The sequence below is a fragment of the Callithrix jacchus genome, chromosome 6 (assembly GCF_049354715.1).
Source record: "Callithrix jacchus isolate 240 chromosome 6, calJac240_pri, whole genome shotgun sequence".
NCBI lineage: Eukaryota > Metazoa > Chordata > Mammalia > Primates > Cebidae > Callithrix > Callithrix jacchus.
Genome location: NC_133507.1, coordinates 128,155,615 through 128,176,574, shown reverse-complemented (window position 1 = coordinate 128,176,574; position 20,960 = coordinate 128,155,615). Strand labels below are relative to the sequence as shown.

Here is a 20,960-nt window from a genome sequence, read left to right as displayed (position 1 = left end):
TTGTAAAATCTTAATGCCTCTATCTATGCCTTGTGCTCCTAATTCTGTGTCCCCGCCTGTCTAGTTCTTCACATGGTCTATAAACTGTATTATGAAATTTTATAATTTCATAATAATTCATTCATTCATTCATTCAATTATTCACTCAGAAGGTCAACAACATTTTGTATGAATGCATTGGAAATATACATAGGAGTTAAGACCTGGCCTCTGCCTTCAGGAAACCTACAGTGGAATAAACAAGAGCCAGATACATCAAAATCATCTTGTTAGGTTTTCCTAGCAAGAGATAAAGGGAAAGCAAGGTTAATTCCAGGCAGGAAGCAGGTGGAACCAGGACAGGCTTCATAAAAAAGGTGACACTCCAGTAAGACTAAAGTATGAGGACTGTTGACCTAGAAGACAAGTGTGGAAAGGGCACTGGGCACAGGGAGCCACAGGAAGACAGATAAAAAGGCAGGATAGAGAGGGGTACTACAGGACCCAGATCTTAGGGTACCAGGCAGCACTGGGGATGTGGAAAGATTGCTCTCCATCCACAAATACTGCATATAAACTTTTATAGCCCTAATGTTTTAATCTACTAAAAACTATTCAGAAGACTTCCGCCATTTTTACATAACAGGAAAGAGAATAGCTGATGTTCTGTCATCTGTAAGGTCTATCTGAAGCATCTCTTCCCTTTGTGTTCTAGTTTCTCCCTCAGCAAGCTAATTCACTTCCAGAACTGCAGACCTCAGCCTCTGCTGAGCTTTGGCTTATGAAACATTGTCACCTGGATGTCATGTTGTCATTTCCATCCAACATATATCAAACTGAATGTACTATATTTCTTCCCAATCTGTTCCATCTCTTGTATTCTTTATAAGTAGAACTACCATATTCCCTATCTTTTCAGTGCCTCCAGTGCAGGTTAAGAAATTTGAAATCCCTCATGTCAGAATTAATCTATTTCTCTTCTCTATACCCCCACATAGCATTTTGCTCCCCTATCACAGAGAGTATTATAGTCTTCCTGCTTTTGATAGTGTGATTAGTTGCATATGTCCCCTTCATTGTGGCACCCTGGGAGCAAAGGCTTTTTCTGGCTCACCTCTCTGCACCTTCACAGGAGCAGCATTTTATATGGTAGACACTCAGTGAGTCTTGTTCAATTGAAGTTAAGGTGCATGAACATTGCCATAGTGTGAATTCAAATCAGCAAGTTATCTTCTTAGGGAAATAGGCATTTAAAACCTTACCTTTATCTGTAGAAAGTAAGTTTAATTAATCTTTGTAGGAATTGTATTCAAAAATAAATAGCACAGTACTTGGGGGAGAGGGGTAAATGATAATTCTCTGTCCCTCGGAAACCATACTGAACAGGTAAACCCTCATATCTCGTCTGTCCGTAAGGCTAGCTCTTCACAGATTAAACAAAATACAGCATGACTTGAGGACCCGGGTATCCCTCTAAGGAAAAGTCTTTTAGATCTTGGTTTCTTAAATGTCCTCAATTTTTTTTACCTGGTGACATTTTTGTTGTCCAGAAGGGCAGGAATAATTTTCTTATGTGATTGAGGTACTAGAAATGGGGACAATTTTGTCTGAATGGTGCTCAGTTAATAATAAATTATTATTCTTTTTATTTAGAGCACAACCAAATATAAGTATTTCTGTATATCTTAAAGAAATTAAATGTATTATTAAGAGAAGGATGACTTCTGCCTAAGATGTAGAAATATGTAAAGAAAATCTTCCCACATGAAACAAACACATGACAGAATAACCAAATTTCCTGCTTCCCCTCCTTTCCCTTCTCAGTTCTTTATACTCTGGCTATATGACTACTGTAGCAGGCGAGAAGACTAGAAGGCCAGATGGACAAACGACTTAGGCTCATGAGCTACATAGGGGGTCAGGGATAAAGCTGCACAGACAGATAAAAAGAATATAGGCAGGATTCAAAAGAGAAATAGTGCATTCTTTTGTTCTGTGGCTCCCACATTAGTGTTGAATTTGGAAAGCTCTTTAATAAATTTATATGATTATTAAAAAAAAAAGAAAGACTGACTTAGCCTCTGGATGTGAGAGAAATACAAATGGCAGAATTGTTAGAACTTGGATAGTTGCTCATTGATCCTTCTAGAGTGAGTGTTTCAGTCCTTCTTGGAGAAGAATTCCCAGAAATTTAATTCCATCTTTATCATTAAAAATCCTCTATTATGTCTGTTTTTTCCTACAATGCTTAACAGAAAAGGCGCATGTTTCTAAGTTCTGCTGTGTTGTTTTGCTTTGTGTTCGCTCACTGTAGGCCAGTTTGGTATTCCTGAAGGGATCGTCTTCTCTATGCCTGTGAAATTTGAGAATGGAACTTGGGTGGTTCTTACAGATCTCAAAGATATTGAAATAAGTGAACAAATAATGACCAGAATGACAAGTGATCTAATTCAGGTAATGTCAGAATAGATGCAAGGGGACTGACCTTGAGAATGACCTTAAACTGATTCCCCTAGGCCAAGGCATACATTGGTTTTTCTATGGATTCTACTTTTCTTTAATTCCTAAAAATAATGGGATTATAAATGTTTGAAAAAAAATCAGTGAAAGAACACTACTCATTTGGTTATACAATTTCTGGTATGTTAAAAACATTTATTTATTATTTCAAGAATCAAAGTATTTTTCTATTAAAGAATAATTAAGTTAGGAATATGGTCATTTAATTCTGTGATTATAAAATTTTTCAACAGGAGAAACTTGTTGCACTTGGAGACAAGATACATTTTCAGCCATGTCAATCAGGTAACCTCTTAGATGTGATGTTTTATTGGACTGCTATTAAACGAGTATTAAAATATTTGTTATAACTGAATCACTGTTAATATGAATAACTCCCATTTATATTTTACCATTTCTAAACTAAATTAATGACAAAATAAGCTGCTAAGTTCCATGTGTCCTTTGAAATAAAACATCTCATGAGAATGTTAAAGAAAACACAACTTAAGAACACTATGATCTTGTAAGTGTTGCGGGTATCTTATTAATTTCCTGGGACTACTATAGCAAATTACCACAAACTGGATAGCTTAAAAACAACAGAAATGTATTTGTTCACAGCTCAGGAGACTGGAGTACCTGGTGTGACGTGTCAGCGGGCCATACTTTCTCTGAAGGCTCTAGGGAAGAATCTTTCTGCTTCTTCTAGCTTTGGGTTGAAGTGCTCGCATTCTTGGCTTGCTGCTGCATCACTCCAATCTCTGCTTCCCTCTTCACATGTCTGTCTTTCCTGTGTGTGTTTCTGTGTTTCCAAATCTCTGTGTGTGTGTGTGTGTGTGTGTCTGTGTGTGTGTGTGTGTGTGTGTGTGTGTGTCTAAGGATACCAGTCATTGCATTCAGGACCTGCCCTAAACCAGTATGACCCCATCTTAAATTGAGTATATCTGCTAAGACTCTATTTCCTATAAGATCATATTTATAGGTACCAGGTTTTAAGACTCCAACATATCTTTTTGGAAGCACATTTTAACCCAGAGCACCAGATTTATTTTTAGATAACTTTATTAAAAGCCAGTAAATTTCAATAAGCTTACTTTTCTTATTGGTATTTTCTCCAATCATAAAGAAATAAGGAAGGGCTGACATCTTTTCTTTGCCTTAAAGATGATCTCAAGTATGGATATATACATGTAGAAATAAATCAATTTATTTATGCAAAGGGCTTTAGTCGAGTGTCTTTTGGAGCCCAATATTTCTTCCTCTGCTAATGTGTATGCTCTACCAACTATAAGCCAGTAGCAGGAGCTGGAAATACAGAGGTGAATTAGATAGACCTGATCTTACCCTCTTGGAACCTGTAGTCCATCAAGGGGCTAGTCACACATTATGTAGATGACTGCAATTGTGGCATGTCAGAGGAGTAACTACTGACTGCTGTGCTGTCAGAGCTCATGCCTGGGGATAGGAGGGAAGAACCTGAAGCAGGAAAGTACATATTAACTTGTTTGGAAAAACTGTGGAAAAAGCGTGTGTGGCTGAAGCCAGAAGAGATGGAGCTGAGAGTTACAGCCATGAGGAGTACATGTGAGACCTACAGATGGAAAGAACCTGGTCAGTTGTGGGATTAGTTTGCAAAATATCTTGGAATAAGGCAAGACTGTTTGCAGAAAGACTGGTATTGGGGGATAGCTCAGTGACACAAGGAAGAGATGGTTACAGCCCAGACCAAAGGCAGTAGAAATTTGAGAGATATTTAGGAGGTGGAATTATCAAGACTTGCTGATGCATTGGCTCTGGTGAATTCCAAAGTTCTTCTAGCTGAGCAACTGGGCAGGTTTACTACTGATAAGGGGAAAATGGTAAAAGAATGAGAGAGAATATGAGAATGTGGGAAGTGTGGATGTGTGTGTGTGTGTGCACGCACGTGCGTGCACACGTGCTTCTGCATGCACGCATGTGGATGGAAGAGGAAGAAGCATGGTGCCAGAGTAGAAAAAGCATGAGTTTCATTTCCATTCTGAAATACCTGTGTGAGATCTAAAATGGAAATGTCACATGGAGAACTGCATACTTCCTGGAGCTCAGAAAGATCTGGACTACAGTTGCCAAATGAGGAGGTGTTGCCTCATAAATAGAAATGAAGCTATCTCTATGATGGAGATTGTCCAGAGAGAAGGTGAGAGGAGAAAGCCTGGAGGAACTTAGCCCATCATGGTTAAGTGGAACAGGAGCAACTGACAGACGACCACGATGGGTGGTCAGAGAGACAGGATAAGCCCCTGAAATCTGATGATGTAAAAGACCTGAGGACAGAGGGTGTTTGAAGAACAAGGACTGGTCTACAATGTCAGATGCTATTGGTGTATCAGATTAAATGAGACCTGAAAAGTACCCAGTGGATGTATGACAAAAGTCATTTGTGACTTTGATGACACCAATTTTGTGGAATGGAGAGGGCAGAAATGAGACCAAAGTAGAAAGGAATGTCCCTAGCTTTAGAGGCCAGAGTGTCACTCTGGAGCTAGTGTGCTTAGTGCTGTAGGCCCAAGGAATGTGCCATACGCCATGACAGCAGTGGGAAGAGCACCATCAGGACTCTGACAGGATGGGAGGGCTTTCTGGAGGAGAAGGTAACATCGAAACTGAGTTATGAGAGGAAGGAAGGCCAACAGTCAGGGGCATGGTAGGAGTAAATGGGAGAGTTGTTCAATTCGGAGAAAGGAACATATTCAAAGAAAGAACTTTCAAAGAACTGCCAATTTGCTTTATCTGGAAAATTGAGTTTGAGGAATGTCAGGAGGCCAGAATAGGGGCCTTGCTAAAACCAATGAAAGATTTTAGGCAGAACAGGGACAGGAGCAGCTTCTAATTTAAAATGATCACTGTCTGCAATGGGAAGAATGAATTGAAGGGGGAGAGAGGAAGCAGGAAGACCAGCTTTGCTGCAGGCAGAGAAATGATGAGGACCTTAAGCAAGCAGTGGCTGTGGGGATGTAGAGAAAGAGCTAGATTTGCAAGAGATACAGTGGACAGAACTTGACCAATCTGAGATTGAGGATAACAGAGCGCTCTAGAGAGTCAAGAATGCCCCTCATGTTTTCAACATCTCTACACATGGTCATGGTGTTATCTGAGGCAGAACTTCCCAAACAGTGGGCCACAAATAAATTGAGTATGTGGAGCTCTTGATATCCTCAGTTCTAGGGGCAGAATCTGGGGCAGCTGGAGTCCTTGAACTGGTTGCCTTTCTTGTCCTTGTCACTTACTATGTGTACTGAATCATGAAAATGATTGGGAAGGTGAAATTAATGTAAGGAATAAAGGAGAAGGAGCAGATTTTCAAGAGGCATCTAAGTGAAAGTGTCTGGTAGGTAACAGACACATGTCTCTGGAGCCCAGGAGAGAGCTCTGGGCTGGACATGAGGACACAGAGTTGTCAGCAGCTGGTAGTAATGAGAAGAAATTGATAACGATAGTGACCTCCTGGAGGAGGACCTGAGTGGCCGGGGAGGGAAGACTTCTGCAGTTTAGGGTTTCTTGTGCCTCTTGGATTTTGTTCCATGTGCATGACATATATATCCAAAAATACAAGGAGTCAGATCGATATCTGGATGGTTGGATATTAAACTCTAACTACTATTAGAGAGGAGAGGGTGAAGATAGAGGTAAGTGAGCAGAAGGGTTCTCTGCTTGAGTAGAACTTAAGTGCCAGAGCACAGGGTCACCTCCAAACTGAAAGTGTCTCTGCTGCTAAGGCTGGAGGGAACCAGAGAAGTGATGGACGCAGATGCAAGTTAAGTGTATGGGATGGAGGAGTGAGGAACAAAACAGGCAGTGGGACCAGGTCCAGAGGGCCAAAGACTCAGAGAAAGGCTGGGCTTGTAAGGAAGGACACAAAGGTTTGAAATACAGGCATGTGTGCATAACATTTTGGTCAATGGCAGATGGTGTAATACCACAGTGGTTCCATTACATAATGGGGTTAAGCACTTCCTTCCACCTTGTGATGTTCTGATGATCCTGACCCTGTGTAGGCTTATGCTAATAATGTATGTGTTTATGTCTTCGTTTTTAACCCCAAAAAAATTACAAAGAAAAATGTAATTTTTAGGCTGGGTGTGGTGGCTCATGCCTGTAATCCCAGCACTTTGGGAGGCTGAGGCAGGCAGATCACGAGGTCAGGAGTTCGATTCCATACTGGCCAACATGGTGAAAACCTGTCTCTACTAAAAATACAAAAAATTAGCTGCACATGTTGGTGGATGCCTAGAACGTTACTGTATGCTACTGTAGACTGATAAAGACCATGCCCTTAGGCTACACTGAATTTATTTAAAATTTTTTTTCTTTCTTCAATAACAAATTAACCTTAGCTCACTGTATTTTTTTTACTTTATATTTCTTACTTTATACGTTTTGTGTTTTGAAAAACTCTTTTCTATTAGCACTTAGCTTAAAACACAAACATCTTGTACAGCTATACAAAAATATTTTTTTCTTTATATCCTTTTTCTTTATATCATTTATACCCTTTTATAAGCTTTTTTCTATTTTTAAAACTCTTTTTTTTGAGATGAAGTCTCACTCTGTCACCCAGGCTGGAGTGCAATGGCACAATCTTGGCTCATTGCAGCCTCTATCTCCCAGGTTCAAGCAATTCTCCTGCCTCAGCCTCCCGAGGAGCTGGATTTTATTTCTATTTATTACTTCCTTCTTTATCCAATCTAGACCCGCATAGCTAAGGTGACTTTGGTTATCCACATTGAACATAAGAGTGGAAAATGAGTCCAGTTCACTTAGCATTTGGGAAGGAAGAAGATGAAGCAAAGAAATTGAAAGTCATTGCAAGAAAGCAGATGAAGTAATAGACTTTGGGGGTCTAGGTTGGTTAAGGAAGGAAGTAATAAATAGAAATAAAACAAAATAAATTAGCTGGGCATGGTGGCACACGCCTGTAGTTTCAGCTACTCGGGAGGCTAAGGCGAGAATCACTTGAACCAGGGAGGCAGAGGTTGCAGTGAGCCAAGATCACACCACTGCACTTCAGCCTGGGTGACAGAGCGAGACTCTCTCTAAAAAAAAATAAAATAAGAGAATCTGAACAAGGGGGATATTGAAACTATTTAACAACCAGGATGGGTACAGGTCCCAACCAATTAAACAGTTGCTACCTTTCAGAATGGACTAACTGATCAAAATAAACAGAGAGGGCCATTGGTCCAAACCAGAGAGGGTTGAGTGAGGTCAAAGTAGGGGAAGTGGGGGAGGAAGTGTGGGGTTTGGGAGTTCAGAGGAGGTTCTGGCTGATGGCCAAATCCCCAGGAGTGGGCCAAACCAAAGCCCAGAGGGTACAGGAAGTGAAGGTGCAGGCACAGAGGGATATGTAGAAGTCCAGTGCGCATTTGATTTAACCCAAATTCTTTTATTCTCAGAATTCAGAGGCCCTCTGTTTGCTTCCTGCGCTAGGCAGAATACAGCTCCAAATTCCTTTCATGGGAGTGGGCTACAAAGCAGTCATTCCAAAACTGACTCTGTTGACTTACAGATAGTTCTAACTGTTCCAAATATACTTGTATTATAAACAGTTTTGTGAGAAAAAAAAAAAGATTTGATTTTATGCTGTGTATCAACAACAAAGGTCAAGGGGTGTGTGTGTGTGTGTGTGTGTGCGCGCGCGTGTGTATTTGATCTTAACTTTATCATCTTTGGCTCTTGCCCTCATAAGGAAACACTCTTCCAGGTATTCCAAAATCAGAGAATTGAAAATAATCAGAGGTTCCCACCCTCTCACAGTGTGGAGATCTCTGCTTACTAACATATCAATGAGATAATTCTTGTGTGAGGTTTGTTTAATCTCTTCAATTAATGCAATACTGACTTTCCTGATTTTAGAAACTGAACAACATAAAAAAGATAAAAGAATCTCCTTACACATCTCAGATGACAGCCAGGAAGCACAGGTCTCAGATGGTAAGTACACTTACACTCAATGTTTTCAAATGCCCTTTTTATTCGAGAGTTAACACTACATTTCAAAGAAAGAAATTTGATCACCCACCAACCATAAAGTGGGAGTCAAGTCGTCCTATATTTAAAAATAGGATTATATTTAAAATCCGTTTTAATATTTGGAGAAAAATACCAGATATTCACTGAGCACTGTCTATCTGCTGGTCACTATGAGAGACACTGGGGCCACAATAAGGAAACGATGGCCCCACTCACTGGGGAAAGGGGCCATGAGAATTTGAAAAGGTAAATCCCAAGACACACCATGAATTAAATGACTTCATAAATTGAGTCAAGATAGATGAAAGGGAAGGAAAGTACAGAATAAGAAGCCTAAAAATTTACATGAGGGCCTGGCATGGTGGCTCATGCCTCTCTAATCCCAGCACTGTGGGAGGCTGAGGCAGGGGGATCATGAGGTCAAGAGAACAAGACCATCTTGGTCAATATGGTGAAGCCCCATCTCTACTAAAAACACAAAAATTAGCTGGGGATGGTGGCATGTGCCTGTAATCCCAGCTACTTGGGAGGCTGAGGCAGGAGAATCGCTTGGACCCGGGAGGCAGAGGTTGCAGTGAGCCAAGGTCACGCCACTGCACTACAGCCTGGTGACTGAGCAAGACTGTGTCAAAAACAAACAAACAAAAAACCCTAACATGAAAAGGAGAAAGCCTTGTATAAAGGAAAAAATTTAATTATATCTTGAAATCTATTTGGGACATAAGATGGCCAAAGATCTAAAAAATGGGCATTTCTTCAGAAACTGAGTCAGTTCAGTCGTGCAATATGAAAACTGTCTAGAGATCTTATGTATAACAATGTGCATGCCTTCTGAATACAGTGTCTTCCAGATGCATAGGATGGATGAGGCTGGAAAGGTAGATAGGGGCCGTCTGTTGTTTGGCTGAGTGGTGAGTTAGCAGTATGACTGGTGGATGGTGGATGGCGGGACTGTTGATGAAAAGAGTCAAACTCTATATGATATTTTAAGAGATTTATTCTAAGCCAAATATGAGTGACCATAGCCCATGACACAGCCCTCAGGAGGTCCTGAGAACACATGCCCAAGATGGTCGAGGTACAGCATGGGTTTATATATTTTAGGAAGGCATGAGCCATCAGTCATATACATTATTTTTTTTTTTGAGACGGAGTTTTGCTCTTGTTACCCAGGCTGGAGTGCGATGGCGCGATCTTGGCTCACCGCAACCTCTGCCTCCTGGGTTCAGGCAATTCTCCTGCCTCAGCCTCCTGAGTAGCTGGGATTACAGGCACGCGCCACCATGCCCAGCTAATTTTTTGTATTTTTAGTAGAGATGGGGTTTCACCATGTTGACCAGGATGGTCTCGATCTCTTGACCTCATGATTCACCCACCTCGGCCTCCCAAAGTGCTGGGATTACAGGCGTGAGCCACCGCGCCCAGCCCAGTCATATACATTTAAGAAAGACATTGGTTTTGTTCAGGAAGGAGGGACAAGTCAAAGCTGGTGGGGGACTCCAGGCTATAGGTAAATTTAAACATTTTCCCACAGACAATTGGTTGAATTTGTCTAAAGACCTGGGATTGATGGAAAGGAATGTTCAGGTTGAGATAAAGGATTGTGGAGACCAAGTTTTATCGTACAGAGGAAGCACTCAGATGGCAGACTTCAGAGAGCAGGTTGTAAATTGTTTTGTATCAGACTTAAAAGGGTGCCTGGCTCTTAATTGATTATCTCCTGGATCTTCCAAGGAAGGAAGGAAAACAACGGAGAGAGGGGATTCTCTATCGAATGTGGATTTTTCCCACAACAGATTTTGCAGGGCAATTTCAAGGTACTGCAAGGAAATATATTTTGGAGTAAAACATTTTGATTTGATTCCTTGTTATGGCAGTCAGATTGGAAGGTAAGTCACGACATAAAGGATTAAATAAAACACATCTGATGAGAATTTATGGTTTGTAGGGCATGGCTTCCCTTTAGAAAGGAATTTGAGCAAGATGAAAAATCAGAGCTTAGTCTTCAGGACAAAGCACAAAATAGATGGTGTCAGGCTTAGAGAATTAATCCAGCTGTAACATGAGCCCTATAGGGGACTATCGACAGCCCAAATCACTGTCCTTACAAGCGTGGTGAACTCAGTCCCACCTAGACAGTGTCTCTCTAGATATGAGTGGCAGCACTATATATACATTTTGGCCTGGTTGGCATTAAGCAACACTTCAAATCTGAGGGCACCAAGGCCCTTGTGAGAAGTGAGAAAGACTGTAAGATCTGTCATGAAGAAGGAGGTGGCAGCTTTCCAGGGTGGAGGAAGAGAAGCCAAATTGTAGAATGTGTATTCCGGAGACTACTCACATCAGAACAGTTTCAGTTGCTAATTACAGTTTAGGTCCTTAGACCTCTACCAGGATAAATAATACGCTTATGCAGACGAAAGAATGTTAGTCATGATAAAAGAGAGAAAATGGGTTGATGTAAGGAGATCGTTTGTTGAATAAGCATAGAATCAAATATATCCAATTATAGTGTTTTCCACATTTTGGGAAACATTTCCATACCCTTAGGTGGATTGTAAAAAAAATACAGTGATTAATGAAATCAATTTAATCACTAGCATTTTTCTCATTGAAATAGAATGAAATTGATAAGAATAAGGAGACCAGACATTTCCCCCCGACGAACTAGAATAGTATAGAAAGAACAAACAGCAAGTAAGAAAAACAAGAAAAGGGTAAGTAGGATTAGATTAGTGTATTAGTCAGGGTTCCCTTAAGGGACAGAACTAATAGGATATATATAGATCCATATATATAAAAAGGAGTTTAAGTATTAACTTACATGTGGTGGGAATCACCACCCCTTCATCTTTCAAGTCCTTGATAGTGGCACTAATCTCTGCAGTCCCTCCAGGGATATGATATTATTTTTGATTTACTATTTTTCTAGTAAAGAAAGCTCTTTTGGCTTCCATTTGGCCTTTCCTACCATAATAGCTCTCACCCTACCAGTCAGGGAGCCATTGTAGGGATTCTGCCAGCTACTAAGTATGTCTATGCCAATTATGCATTCTGGCACTGGGGAAATGACCACAGGATGAGTCAGATGACCTACTGGACCCACTGTAAAACTCCATTAATTACCTGACATCCATAGGCCCCTACTTTAACTGGAAGACCAGAATAATGTTTTGGGTCCTCTGGAATCAATGTCAGCTCAGAGCCAGTGTGCAGTAGTCCCCGAAATGTCCAATTATTTCCGTTTCCCAAAAGGCCAGAGGTCTCCTTGGGAAGGATGGGAGAAAGATTCACTGCATAAATTGTTGGTAATGTAGTGGGGTCCTTCCTCAAGGGGGTCTGGTCTCCCCTTCATTCAAGGGGTTCAAGGTCTGTAAACAGGCTCAAATCTGGAAATTGATTGAGGGCCATGATTCTCTGTTTTATAATTCAAATGAGTCTTTTGTTCATTAGACCCAGATGATTTATGCTTTATAAATTAAGTAGAAATGCAGCAGGCTTCCTATCAGTTTCACATCTAGGAACATCCTGGTCAATTAGCCAATGCTAGAGCTCTACACAAGTCAGACTATTCTGATTTCTGCTTTGTCTCTGCTGCCCATAATGGTAGCTATATCCATCTTGCCTTTGAAAGTTGGTTAATTGCCACCAGTCGGCCCCTGACACCTTGGGATCCAGTTATTCCCAATAGATTTAAGTTTTGTAGTTGAGTGGCTGTGGTTCCCACTGTTAGATTTGACATACAGAGAAGAGTAACTACAGGGCTCTTCAAAGATTCAGGTGCTACCCTCACAAATCTATTTCACAAGGCATTTGTCAAGGGTATATCTTCTGGACCCTCCCAGCTGGGATGAATAGGTCTAAAGTGACTAATCCACTCCACCATCCTAATCTCCCCAAGCCTTTGGATCCCTTCCATTAAACCAAGGGAGATCAGGCATTTCCAGCTTGCTCACAGTGGGCCGTCTTCTAATGCATATTTCAGCTAACCAAGCAAATAAACTGTTAGGACCTTTTTTAACTCCCTGAGCTGCAACATTAAATACAGGGTCTCTACGTAGTGGGCCCAAGTCAATAAATTCATCCTAATCCAACTTCCACCATTATCCCATACCCTTAATATCCATTCCCATGCCTGTTCTCCAGATTTCGTTTAAATAAATTCGAGAACTCAAGCAGTTCTTTTTGAGTGTACCTCACTTCCTCATGGGTCATATCTGAACCTCACCTCTAGGGGCCGCTGGGACTTTAGTTATAGGTCTAGAAGCAAACAGAGGTGTTGGGGGCTACTCCTGAGGAGAATCAACATTATCTTGCCTGGCAACTGCCTCAGAAAGGCCATCAATGTTGCGTCAGACAGTACAGCATTTATCTCCTCAGACAAATGTGGAAAGGCTAATGGCAGCATGGGCGGGGAAGGGAATGTTGCCACTACTGGGTATGGGGAAGCTGTTCCTTCTGGCAAAAATGGTTCATCAGAGTTTACAAACTCAGTGTCCCCAGCTTCATCAGGGTCCTCCCACACATCCCCATTCCAAGTTGCAGGGTCCCATTCTCTCCCAATCAATGCCCTCACTTTTAACAGTAGACACCTGGTAAGGCTGTGCATGCACCTTTCATTGCAGGTCAGACACTCACATGATAAGAGCTTGTTTCTGTTTTTCTATAATTTCAGCTCTTTCTCTACAGGAGATAAGACTGTCACTCAGGGCAATCTTCACAGATTTGAGGCTCAGTATCTGCTTCTGAAGTCAGGAGACAGAATCCCTGAGTTCATCATTTTCTTTTGCCACTTTGTCCACTGAACTTAGGAGCAACTAAGCAGCTTCATTATGTTTCTTTGTTCACCACATATAGTTAAAGCTATTATGTAAAGAGTCACTAAACTCCCTGCCTGTCATGAATCGGGAATGTCAGATGTATTTATTTTGCATAACTCTAAACAGTTCATACCAAGGACTATCAGTTTTCTCCGAACTATTAGAGTACTTAGTAGTTTGGGGTCTAATCATACTAAGCAGCCAACTCCAGATACCCAAAAACCAATGAAAGAAACTCCATCCTTAATATTCTGTTTCTCTAGAACCACTCCTAGTACCAAAATCTGTATTAGTCAAGGTTCCCTAGAGGGACAGAACTAACAGGATACATATGTGTATATAAAGGGGAGTTTATTAACTTACATGATCACAAGGTCCCACAATAGGCTGTCTGCAAGCATCTAGCACAGGAGAAGATGTAGGCTAGGAGGCTAGGCAAGTCTCATCTTTTCACATTTTTCTGCCCACTTTATATTTGCTGGCAGCTGATTAAATTGTGCCCACCAGGTGAAGGGTGGGTGTGTCTCCCAGCCCACTGACTCAAATGTTAATCTCCTTTGGCAACACCCTCACAGACACACCCAGGATCAATACTTTGCATCCTTCAATCCAATCAAGTTGACACTCAGTATGAACCATCATAATTAGAAAAGGATAACTATTATTTCAACTAATTTTTGTTTCATTAATATGTACACAAAGGCACACATTGGACTATAATGTAAAATATGCCTTTCGTTGTGGGATATAGTGCCTTCATAGTCACCGAAGCTTGAAAAACATTGACTTAGAACATCTTATGACCTAGTCAGATTGTTGGTTATAGCCTAAATCCAGCATGTTTTATTTAATTTTGATTTCTGAACATAAAGATCTGGTCCCTGATGAAGAAAAAGATCTAATGACATCAGACAGTAAGTCAGTGGGGTCTACAGTAAGTCAGAACATAAAGATCTGGTCCCTGATGAAGAAAAAGATCTAATGACATCAGACAGCAAGCCATTATAAACAATGGCTATACTGCTAATAGTCATGACTCACATTGTCCAGTTGTTAGAGAGTAATGTATGGTCTGGCAACCAAAGCAAGTTTTAAATAACTGCTTCTTTTCATATGCTTCACAAACACTTTGAAATGGGCACACAAAATGTCAACATTTTTTATTTTTTTTTATTTTTTATTTTTTATTTTTTTAATTTTTTATTGGATTATAGGTTTTGGGGTACATGAGCAGAGCATGCAAGACAGTTGCGTAGGTACACACATGGCAGTGTGCTTTGCTTTTCTTCTCCCCTTCACCCACATTTGGCATTTCTCCCCAGGCTATCCCTCCCCACCTCCCCCTCCCACTGGCCCTCCCCTTTTCCCCCCAATAGACCCCAGTGTTTAGTACTCCCCTTTCTGTGTCCATGTGTTCTCATTTTTCATCACCCACCTATGAGTGAGAATATGTGGTGTTTCATTTTCTGTTCTCGTGTCAGTTTGCTGAGGATGATGTTTTCCAGATTCATCCATGTCCCTACAAACGACACGAACTCATCATTTCTGATTGCTGCATAATATTCCATGGTGTATATGTGCCACATTTTTCCAATCCAGTCTATTATCAATGGGCATTTTGGTTGATTCCAGGTCTTTGCTATTGTAAACAGTGCTGCAATGAACATTCGTGTACATGTGTCCTTATAGTAGAACGATTTATAGTCTTTTGGATATATACCCAGTAATGGGATTGCTGGGTCAAATGGAATTTCTATTTCTAAGGCCTTGAGGAATCGCCATACTGTCTTCCACAATGGTTGAACTAATTTACACTCCCACCAACAGTGTAAAAGTGTTCCTTTTTCTCCACATCCTCTCCAGCATCTGTTGTCTCCAGATTTTTTAATGATCGCCATTCTAACTGGCGTGAGATGGTATCTCAATGTGGTTTTGATTTGCATCTCTCTGATGACCAGTGACGATGAGCATTTTTTCATATGATTGTTGGCCTCATATATGTCTTCTTTCGAACATTTTTTAAAGGTACTAAAACTGCTTCTTTGTCATACTCACCTCAGACTCTCCCAAAATACTCTAACTTCAGCTTCAGTCCCTTGTGTCTCCTCCTTCTCACCTTTCCCCTTTCTTCTCAGTTCTTTATTACAAAGCCCAAAATATCCAATATGGCAAGACAGCACCTTCCTCAGAAGACAGGTGAGAAGAAGAGACTGAGAGAGCCAAGTTAGAATTCTCCTTAACAGGGAAAATCTGGGAATTTTTTGTCTCATTATGTGTATATACAGCTCATCATATATATAATATATAATATATTACACATATACACACACACATATATATATATGCTGTTGACCCTTGAACAGCATGGTTTGAACTGTGCAGGTCCACGTATTATGTAGATTTTCTTCCACCTCTACCATTCCTAAGACAGCAAGACCAATGCCTCCTCTTCCTGCTGCTCCTCCCCAGCCTAGTCAACATAAAATGAGGATAAAGAGCTTTATGATGATCCATTTCCACTTAATGAATAGTAAATGTATTTTCTTTTCCCTATGACTTTCGTAATAACATTTTCTTTTTTCTAGCTTACTTTATTGTTAGAATACAGTATATGATACATATAACATACAAAATATATGTTAATCAACTGTTATCGGCAAGACTTGTGGTCAACAGTAGGCTACTAGTTAAGCTTTGGAGAAGTCAAAAGTTATGCGTAGATTATTGATTACACAGGGGAATGGTGTCCCTAACATCCACATTGTTCAAGGGTCAACTGTATACATATAATGTGAGTGCTTGCAAATATTTATGTAAAGGATTGGATTTTTTCTAAAACTGCCTATACAAACCATATATCAACAAAATAATAATTTAGGGCCAGGCATAGTGGCTCACACCTGTAATCCCAGCCCTATGGGAGGCTGAGGTGGGCAGATCACAAGGTCAGGAGTTTGAGAACAGCCTGGCCAACATGGTGAAACCCCATTTCAATTAAAAATACAAAAAAAAAAAAATTAGCCAAGCATAGTGGTATGCGCCTGTAGTCCCAGCTACTTGGGAGGCTGGGGCAGGAGATTTGCCTAAATCTAGGAGGTGGAGGTTACAGTGAGCTGAGATCACACCACTGCACTCCAGCCTGGTGACAGGGCGAGACTCTGTCTCAAAAAAATAAAATAATAATAATTTAATATGTTTCCATTGTTATGGCTTCACCTGAAACTATATAGAAGGAAGATAACAAGCATTGAGAAGCTGCCCAGTGGTTTATGGGGGCCAGGGGAAGAGGCTTCACAGGGAGGTTGGTAGAAAGATGCCACACTGAGCAGTTGACTGAACATCTGCTTGTTCATATTGTCCACTCAGGACACTGATAAGCCATCATCATTGGTTGTGACTTTATATAATAGTGGTTTAGCATCTTGTAATTCCTATGAGAGCAGTGCATTCAGAGAAACCTCAGAGGAAGGAACAGGATAGAAGAAAATGAAAATAACTGCAAAAATTATTGTGCTTTACATACTAAAAACTATTCTTTTAACTATTTGCAGCAGCAGATTTGCAAAATCTGAGTCCTCAAACCACCTTTGAAAAGCCACAGTCTTGAGTTCCTAAATGGTAGGTGGTAGACAAAACATTAGCTAGTATTTTCTTATTCTGCAAAAGGAACTGGGTAGTAGAGGATGGTGTTTACTTGCAATACTATTCTTGTCATACCGCCTCCCTTTCCCACATTCCGCAGGGACCCAGCCTTGGTTGCTTACTCTCTTGGATCTAGCTTCCCACTTTTTTTTTTTTAAGACAGGCTCTGCTCTGTTGCCCAGGCTCTAGTGCAGTGGCACAGTCACAGCTCACTGCAACCTCAACCCTCTAGACTTGTGATCCTCCCAACTCAGCCTCCACACCCAACTAATTTTTAAAATTTTTGTAGAGCTAGGGTCTCATAGTGTTGCCCAGGCTGGTCTCAATCTCCTGGGCCCAAGTGACCACCCACTTTGGTCTCCCAAAGTGCTAGAATTACAGGTGTGAGCCACTGCATCTGGCCTGCTTCCCACTTTTGCAACCAAAGCTGTGAGAACCTAATCCTTCCCTCAAAATGAATAAGTAAGGAAATTGACACAAGCAGTCTGCGTGTCCAGATTTCCCATATATATAACTGAGTTGAAAACAAAGCTGATGTAGGTTTCTTTGTGGTTGATCAGTCAGGATATTCCCCCAAGTCCCCACCCTTTTATTTAAATGTCCAATAAAATGAAAAAAATCCTGTGCACCTTTCATTCTGAAACGTATGGTGTGACAGACAGGAATGGGGCTAATCACGGGGAATTAGAATTGGTGCATAGAAGAGCAGCAAAGCCAAGAGCAGGAATGGAGCTGACAGCATAGCTGCATACACGATTTGGAATGAAAAGCAAGGTACCAGGAGAGAGCACATAAAAATAGCTTACAGCCAGGGAAGAGGCCACAATTAGTTTTGCTATATGAAAATATCTAACTATGATCTCATGGCTTTATTTCCCAATAGAATCCCTCTAACACATGTACTTTCTCAGCTATTGAATCATGAATACAGGAATCCAGTAAACAAAAAAGCTAATAAAAACACATGCTACTAACATATTTTGGAAATAGTTATCTTTTCATTTCTTTTTCTTTTACAGACTTTGAAAGCAAAACTGTGGAACCCTAACAGATCAAATTGGGTGAAATACATAATTACTTAGTAGCATAATAAATACAGAAAGAATTTATATGAATGTTTATATTTAGGGAAGAATAATTTGAAAGATTTACATCAGTCTTAGATAATACCATGCAAGGCAATTAAATCACTGTGACAGCACAAAGGTCAAAGTTCAGTTATTTTGCATTACTGTATCCACTCATGTTCATTTAATAATAATTGGACTTTTCTCAGAAATATCTTGGTGTCAAATGCATTTTTTATAGTACATTAAAATAGAGTTGTCAGTCATTGCATCTGCCCATACGTCTTCTGAAAGAACTTCCTTCTGCCAGCCATACCTAACACCTGCACCTAAGTGGCCATGTTTGCTCAACTGTACTCACCACCTTGGCTTCAACTAATTAGGCCAAACAGATGCACCTCACTCAAGGAGAGCAATCATATTTTCTCTCTCTCAAAAAATTTGAACTGAGACCAATGAGTAAGTTGGTATCTGGGTCAGGTTAATGGTAGTGAACGATGTGCCTGTGAACTCTTCAGAGCTGGTTGGGTTCACCACCTTCATAAGGACCTGTCTCTGTACCATTTTTCCTTGGATGTGCTTTGTATAAGGGTCTAAACAATAAATCACACTTTTTTAAAGCTTATGTTGAATAAGTTTCTGCTTGACAACAGATATGGCCTGAATAAAATGAATTTTGAAAGAAAAGCACAATATTTTTACTATATAATTGCATGGTTTAAGTAACAATTACAGGCTTTTATTAAAGCGGTAATTGCCAAACCAGTGTGCTCAGATATTTTCCAGCTAATAAGACCCTTTACAAATGCCAATTAGGAACTTTTGAAAGCCCAGGAGTCATGTGAAAAACTGCTGATACTTCTGCTGTCTTTGTATGTTTAATAGCTCTTAAGATACAAATCACTTTCTGAAAATTCAGGAGAATTGCAGGTGCATCTTCTGCATTGCTTCTGCACCATCATAATGAAATGGGTAATTTCAAACCCATGACTGTCTTTTGCTTGTGTCCAAAGTCAGCACTTCATTTGATGTTACTGTAAAGAAAGCTTAGTATCTCTGTTAAAAGACACTGATTTTGCACCCTAATCCTACCAATACCGTTGCCTCACCTTGTGGGGTCCTCAACTCAAGGAATGTGACCACAGAGAACAATACCTGGATGAGAAATCAAATGGTGCTTTGTACAGAGCTGGGCACATTGTGGTTGCCCCTTGTGATAAAATTAAGCAAGATTGGAAACTGATTCAGACCAAGAAGGCCAAGCTAAACTTCCTGCTTCATACCCTTTGAATCAGTTATGTGACTCGTTTATTATATATAACCAGATAGAAAAGCTGGAACAAAGAAAACAACCAGGAACACATCATCTTTCAGTGTAGTGGCCCTCCCCTTTAGTGATTTTCTTTCCATGAGTGTCAAGCTGCAAACAATGCAATAATGAGCTTCTTCTCCAATTGGTGGATATCTAGGAAAGGGATAGAGGAGACTTTGACAGAGTTTTGTCCCCTTTTGGGACATATTGATCCCCATCTCCAGAAATCTGTACTTCCAGGATGAATATGAACTGTCATATGTTTGGACCACCACAGGATGACAAGGATGCTCTAGAATAGACTCCTACAGGAGAATAGAACAAATTTATTTTAATCACCATATCTACTACCACACATTTGTCCCAAATTAATATATGGAATTACACTGGGAGGAAAGTGCTAAGTGTTTGCTATTTATTTAGAAATAATGATGATGCCACTTCAAAAATATTTTTCAGGGTGATCTGGTTTGGCTCTGTGTCCCCCCACAAATTCCATCTTGTAGCTCCCATAATTCCCACGTGTTGTGGGAGGGACCTAGTAGGAGGTAATTGAATCATGAAGGCAGATCTTTCCCGGGCTGGTCTCACAATAATGAGTACATCTCACAAGATCTAATGGCTTTAAAAATGTGAGTTTGCCTGGACAAACTCTATGCCTGCTGCCATCTACATAAGATGTGACTTGTTCCTCCTTGCCATCCATCATGGTTGAGAGGCCTCCCTAGCCATGTGGAACTGTAAGTCCAATTAAACCTCTTTCTTTTGTAAATTGCCCAGCCTTGGGGATTTCTTTATCAGCAGGATGAAAACGGACTAATACACAGGGAGGTTTGTTTTGTTCTGTTTTGTTTTCTGGCTGATGTACTAGTTCTCACAGTAGCCTGTTATATGTAATAGACCAAAGGGGGAAATCTCAAGTCTCATTTTCCCAGTAGAGGTAATTTTAATTTGAGGTTATTACATATAGTTTCTCTATGTTGTTAAAACTACCAAATTCAACAGCCCTTTATGCTAAAAACTCTCAATAAACTAGGTATCGAAGGAACATATCTCAAAATAATAAAAGCTATTTACGACAAACCTACAGCCAATACTATACTGAATGGGCAAAAACTGGAAGCATTCCCTTTGAAATCGGCACCAGACAAGGATGCCCTCTGTCACCGCTCCTATTCAATACAGTACTGGAAGTTCTAGCCAGAATAATTAGGCAAGAAAAAAAATAAAGGATATTCAATTAGGAAAAGAAGAAGGCAAGGAAAAAAATTAAAGGTATTTAATTAGGAAATGAGGAAATCAAATTGTCTCATTTGCAGATGACATGATTGTATATTTAGAAGACCCTATCATCTCAGCCAAAAATCTCCTTAAACTGATAAGCAACTTCAGCAAAGTCTCAGGGTACAAAATCAATGTGCAGAAATCACAAGCATTTCTATACACCAATAGCAGACTAACAGAGAGCCAAATCATGAGCAAACTCCCATTCACAATTGCTACAAAGAGAATAAAATACCTAGGAATACAAGTAACAAAAGATGTAAGGGACCTCTTCATCACTACAAACCATTGCTCAAGGAAATAAGAGAGGACACAAACAGACGGAAAAACATTCCATGATCTGGT

At 40.3% G+C, this 20,960-nt stretch overlaps 1 protein-coding gene across 10 annotated transcripts in view; it reads left to right on the top strand.

Annotated features, from left to right (window-relative positions):
* Window positions 1-20,960, top strand: part of MDH1B (malate dehydrogenase 1B) — a 50,695-nt gene that overhangs the window by 15,164 nt on the left and 14,571 nt on the right. For 4 of the 10 annotated variants that reach the window (XM_078328307.1, XM_078328304.1, XM_035305459.3 and 1 more), the window contains 4 exons: window positions 2,294-2,433; window positions 2,733-2,784; window positions 8,374-8,451; window positions 17,972-18,231. In XM_078328307.1, the coding sequence (XP_078184433.1) occupies window positions 2,294-2,433; window positions 2,733-2,784; window positions 8,374-8,451; window positions 17,972-18,000 (299 nt within the window). In that variant the 3' untranslated portion in view covers window positions 18,001-18,231. Of the gene's footprint in view, window positions 1-2,293; window positions 2,434-2,732; window positions 2,785-8,373; window positions 8,452-16,861; window positions 16,929-17,971; window positions 18,232-20,960 lie in introns of those variants that run through there. The other 6 variants (XM_054257826.2, XM_054257827.2, XM_054257825.2 and 3 more) reach the window with 2 other exon arrangements.